General features: G+C 40.0%; 1 protein-coding gene across 1 annotated transcript; it reads right to left on the bottom strand.

Moving 5' to 3' along the window:
• Nucleotides 5,647-6,078, bottom strand: LOC109847405 (uncharacterized mitochondrial protein AtMg00810-like). The gene has a single exon (XM_020416636.1). It carries the CDS (start codon nt 6,076-6,078, stop codon nt 5,647-5,649), a length of 432 nt encoding a protein of 143 aa, XP_020272225.1.

Here is a 6,283-nt window from a genome sequence, read left to right as displayed (position 1 = left end):
ATTATGAAAGTAAATTTTTGGGTATACTCTGATTTACGGGCATGTAGCATACAGGGGAGCATCAGGCTTAGATATTTTTGATGGGACCTAGGCCTACGTTGCTATCTTGTGCCTAGACAATTCCATTCAATGCGAGAGGAAGCCGACGCCGCCATCTCATAGGAGACTGAGACTGGTATTTTTCAAAAGAACAGAGATGAAAGTTCTAAAGCGGGACAGTTCGAGGATAAGGGCAAGGGCAAGAGATTATTTTCAGGACCCGGAGGACCCCAGCAACAGGGCAAAGGTTCTCTACAGTAGCAGTAAGGCCCTCATAAGAAGGGACCACAACAGGATCAAAAAGCACCGCAACATCGTAGATTTTAGGGTGCTTGCTTTCACTTCCATAAGTTTGGTCATAGAGCCATAGAGTGTCGTAGTGCACCAGCAGGAAGTTAACAGGGCAAATGTCAGATTAAGCACTAGAACCGAGGCCAAGGCTAGCAGCCGAGATTAGAGGAACCACCGGTAGCTTCGAGGATAGAGGGTCAGGTGCGTGCTATTCAGGAGTTACCTTAAGGACATATAGTTTCATATACTCTAGATCCTTTAGTACCACAGCGCAGTTTCCAGTCAAGTTTACGCAGTTGTACTGCTTGATCATGGTGTTAGCGGGGACGTGGTGGAAGGTATGTTCCTTGTGAACTCCTTCCTAGCCTGTATCCTTTTTGATTCAGAAGCTTCATATTCTTTTATTTCTTATGATTTCATGGATCAACTTTAGCTAGTCACACATCCCCTAGACATCTCTTTGTCAGTTTCTACTCATTTAGGTGAGGTGTCCCTAATTAGAGAGTATCTGTAGGAGATGTGTTGTCAGCCTAGACGAGTTTGAATTCATAGTTGATTTGATCATCTTGTGCATGTCTGAGTTTGATGTGATTCTTGGTATGGATTAGTTATCTTTTTACCATGTTAGCATCGACTGCTTTTCTAAAATAGTCAGTTTATAAGCATTCGATAGGACTGAGTTGGTTGTAGCAACGTCACATGGAACCAGTTTGGAGAGTTATTTCTGTCATACATCGAGGAGGTGTTGCAACAGGATCAAGGTGCTATTTTATGCGAGATCAGAGTAGTCTCAGAGTATCAGGATATCTTTTAGGACAAACCTAGATTGTCTCCAGTGAGAGAGGTTGAGTTCTACTTAGAGTTACAGTCAGGCACAGCACTGATATCCCATGCGCCTTATCATATGGCACCTGTTGAGATGAGGGAGTTACAGACTCAGTTAGAGGAACTCATCGCTCAGGGATTTATTCACCGGAGACATTCTCTGTAGGGAGCATTGGTCCTATTCTTAAAGAAGAAATGGTAGCCTTCGTTTATGTATCGATTACCGTGAGTTGAATAAGGATACTATTTGGAACATGTATCCATTATCGAGGATTGATGACTTATTCAACAAGTTGTAAGGAGCATAGTGTTTCTTGAAGATTGGCTTTGATCTAGTTATCACCAGTTGCGAGTATGGGAGATGGATATTCCTAAGACTGTATTTTTGACTCGATATGGGTCCTTTGAATTTCATGTCATGCCATTTAAGCTAACTAATGCACCCGCAATATTCATGGATTTGACGAACTGATTTTTTCATCTATATTTAGACCGATTCATGATCGTTTTTATCGATGACATCCTCATCTACTCAAAGTCAGAGGCCGAGCATGAGTAGCATCTTCGTTTGGCATTGCAGATTTTGCGAGAGCACAAGTTGTACGCGAAGTTTAGCAAATACGAGTTTTTACTTTCAAAGATCAGATTTTTAGGTCACATCATTAGCAAGGAGGGTATTACAATTGATCCAGCTAAAATCAAGGTAGTTCTTGATTAGGAGCCGCCGAAGACAGTTACAGAGATTCATAGCTTCTTGGGGCTTGTCGGTTACTACAGAAAATTCATCCAAAAATTCCAAAATTGCTACTCTATTGACATGACTTACGAAGAAGGGTGTTCAGTTTATTTGGGGGCCAGAGTGTCAGAATGCCTTTGAGACTTTAAAGGCCAAGTTGACTACTACATCAGTGTTGATAATTCTGAGCAGTGACAATACCTTGTTGTCTAGCAAAGAAAATGATTCCATTTGGGTAATTGTTGATCAATTGATGAAGTTGGCGCACTTCTTTCCAGTTAAGACAACTCATACTGTAGAAACTTATGTAAGAATTTTCATTCAGGAGATTGTGAAATTGCATGGATCTCCCAAGATGATCGTATTTGATCGTGGCTCAGTATTCACATCACATTTCTAAAAGAGATTTCAGAATTCATTCAACACCCAGCTAGCTTATAGTAGTGTTTTCCACCCGCAGACAGATGGTCAAACAGAGAGTCAACCAAGTGTTGGAAGACATGCTTCGGGCGTGTGTAATCGATTTCAATTGATCATATGTATGACTCCTTATGTTGCATTGTATGGGAGACTCTGTGGATCTCCAATTTGTTGAGCAGAGCCAGAGGATAGCTTACTGCTTGAACCAGATCTGAGATAGACTACAGAGAAGGTAGCATTGATTCGAGAGCATATTCTTACAACCTAGAGCCGACAGAAGAATTACGCAAATCAGAGACGATGACCCTTAGAGTTCCAGGTTGGAGACTATGTCTTATTGAAGGTATCACCTATGAAAGTTGTTAAACGATTTGGTAAATGGGGGAAGCTTGCCCCGAGATATATCAGTCCATTTAGGATTATCAATAATGTTGGAGCTATTTAGTACTAACTAGACCTTCCAGCATTAATGTCGGGTGTGCATGATGTCTTTCATATCTCGATGCTCAAGAAACACTTACGAGACAAAGAATAACAGAGAGTGGTTGATATACCAGATTTGGAACTTCAGATGGATTTGACTACAATTGAGACACCAGTTCGTATTCTTGCTAGGGAGGACAAGAAACTCTAGAATAAAAGTAATCCCATTGGTAAAGGTGTAGTGGAATAGGAAAGGAGTTGAAGAAGCTTCCTGGGAGAGCGAGGAGGATATGCGTCGCGACTACCAACACATGTTTGAGTAGGTATATTGCTAGTTATGGTATCGTCGGTATTAATCTTATCTATATCACCACATTTTCGCATTTACACTTCATGCTGGAATGTGAGTATTAACACTTAACACCTAATCATTCGGAATATATGGTATATACATGGATTCCTTGCTGAATTTTCCTCCTTTCTGGGGAACTTTTCGTTTAATTTTTATTGTTTTCGTTTGTAATTCCCAATTTGTGAAAATCTAGGGTTTTGATTTCGTTCAAAATGTTTTCATATTTTGCAATTTTTAGGGTAGACTCGAAACGAGAAAGTTATTCTCTTTTCCTAATATTTTTTGAAACTTTTCCTTTATTGTTTTCATTTTCTTTTCAAATGCTTCTAAACCTGGAAAGATCGCTACTTTAGAAGAAAATGCTGTAGATTTCTGTTGGAAGTAGTATTTTTTAACTATATAAGGGTTCATCAATTATGCGCTCCCTTCTATTTCCCCCAAATTAGAGTTTGGATTTTCTTCCTTTCTTGAAATTTTCATGTTTAATAGTTTCTAGTTTCTTTTTATATCAAGAACTCACTGAAACCTTCCTCCTGAGATAGAAGATTGGTGCCTCCTTCATTGCAGAGACCATGACTGAAGAGGAATAAAAGTTAGTCGTAGCTCGAGAGGACTAAAAACTTGATGTCAAGTTGGAATGTGACTTCATGTTGGACAAGTTGGACGAGCTGCTCACACAAAGCCAGCTCTACTTTGAAATTTTTCTTGAGAGAATGGATGACATCGCTACAGTAAGCATTTTATAATCCTTCTTCTACTTTTGTTTCTCTTTTATAACTGTCTGCTATTATGCCACGACATTGCAGTAAACAAAAGTTGAAGAAGAAGAAGGTAGTTCGAAATAAGAAGATGCTCTTAAAGGGATGAAGGGTCGGAAGAGGAAGGTTGCTAGCTAGGAGTGCTTCAAGGTTCAAAGTTCAACACTATAAGTTATAATTAGTTTGCACTGTCACTAAAACTAGTGATACTTAAACAAGTGATATTGTGAATTCTCTTGTTATGTAGATGATGGTTTGACTGACTAATCTAATTGATAGTTATATTTCAAAGTTTGGATGCCCAAGATTTTAAGCTACACTTTTTCTGTTAAGAAAACTAAATTGGTACTTATATTGCATAGTTTGGATGCCCAAGATGTTAACTTACACTTTTTCTCCCAAAAATACTAAATAGAAAATTACACATGTTAAAACTTTTAACATGATCTTTTTGTCATTAGACTTTAAGGCTCACTCTCCAGGAAACTAGACTCCTTAGTGTGTGGTCTTTGGGCAACTTCTGGTTTTTCTGTCTGGTGTAAAATGGCCAAAAACATGTCCTGCCACTAGTTTGAACAACAGGATGCAAAATAACCAAAAACATGTGCTTCTCTCTACCCTCACTTTTATTTGCTATCCCTAGATATTTGTCTTCGTTGAACTCATCTGGTGCATGATTAATTAATTTTACTGGTTTGGCATTGGTAATAAGCTTCTACTCTAAGATGTGTGTTAGCCACCACCTCATTCCCAGAAGGGAATGTGACAAGGGAATACCTAGTATGCTGTCAATGTTCTAGAAACTTAATTGTGAAAAGATGGTTATTCAACTGTCCATATTTATATTTTCCCAATTTGATTTTGTTTTTTTTTCATTCTTTTTTCCCTTTCTATTTTTAAGATCTTTCAAACTTCATATTGATTTACTTCTCATTCTTGACATTGGAGGAAGCAAATTATCTTCTTAAACTTAACTGAAATATCCCATAGGTTTTTCCCTAGATAAGAACCAAAACTGATCGAAATTCTTTTATTACCTATTATGTGAATTCTATTCTCTTTTTCTCTGCTAGCCACCTGCCCCTGCATGCGCGCTTGCGCATGCATGCACACACAAACACTTCTTGTGATGGCTTTGAATTTGGATCGGCCTAAGTACCTACCGAGATTTGTCACGAAAAACAAGAGAGAGAGAGAGAGAGAGGGAGAGAGCAGAATTTTTTGAGCAGGGAGTTTTTCTTCTTTATGCATAAAAGTTACATGATTGCTTACATATATATAAGATCATACCACTAACTAACTTCTAACTTCTTCCACTAATATTATCCACTAACTTCTAACTTCTTCCACTAACATTATCCACTATAACTTCTTCCACTAACATTATCCACTAACTTCTAACTTCTTCCACTAACTTCTTCCACTAACATGGACTCCTACAAACTAGGGACACTCCCCTTAATGGGTAGGACAGATTAACCATCACATTCTCCCCCTTAATCTGGATGAGAGTCTAAGTTACTTACTCCTAGCAGCTCCCGCATTTAGATGAACTTCACCCTTGCTAGTGCCTTTGTGAGAATGTCCGCCCGCTGTTCGCTCGTGCTCACGAACTCCACTTTAATCTGCCCTCGTTCAACACACTCACGAATGAAATGGAAACGTGTGTCGATGTGCTTGTTTCTCCCATGGAATACTGGATTCTTCATCAAGGCAACTGCGGACTTGTTGTCAACGAAGAGAGTAACCGGCTTGGGCTCACTGTTGGTCACTTCGCTGACTAAGCTCCTCAGCCACAGACCTTAGCTTGCTATAGCTGTTGCCGCCATGAACTTAGCCTCGCAAGAGGATAATGCCACCATCTTCTGCTTCTGTGATGTCCAAGTGACCAGACTGTCACCTAGATTGAATGTCATGCCGCCTTTGCTGTGTCTGTCATCAACATCTCCCGCAAGATCACTGTCAGTGAATCCCACCAATTCTTCATTGCATTGACTCTGTCTATACACTAATCCATAGGACACGGTGCCCTTTACGTATCTCAGAATGTGCTTGACCGCCTGACGATGCACAACTGTAGGCTTCTCCATGTACCTACTCACAATCCCCACGGCATAAGAGATATCGGGTCGGGTGTGAGTTAGATACCTTAAGCATCCAATGACACTTCTATATTGTGTCATGTCTACCGGTGTTCCTTCAGGGTCCTTTCCAAACTTTAGCTTTGCCTCCATGGGATACTAGGTCGGGTTGCAATCCATCATTCCGAACTGAACCAAGATCTTCTTCGCATAGGCCGCCTACCTTAGCGAAATGTAATCACCTCTCTGGTCCACCTCTATACCAAGATAGTAGGAAAGTAGCCCAAGGTCGATCATCTCGAACTCATTCATCATCTGCAGCTTGAAAAAACTGATCTCATCCGCACTTGAGCCCGTG

The sequence above is a fragment of the Asparagus officinalis genome, chromosome 7 (genome assembly GCF_001876935.1).
Source record: "Asparagus officinalis chromosome 7, Aspof.V1, whole genome shotgun sequence".
Lineage (NCBI taxonomy): Eukaryota > Viridiplantae > Streptophyta > Magnoliopsida > Asparagales > Asparagaceae > Asparagus > Asparagus officinalis.
The sequence above is the reverse complement of the archived record's forward strand: the minus strand, read 5'-3'. Positions and strand labels throughout refer to the sequence as shown.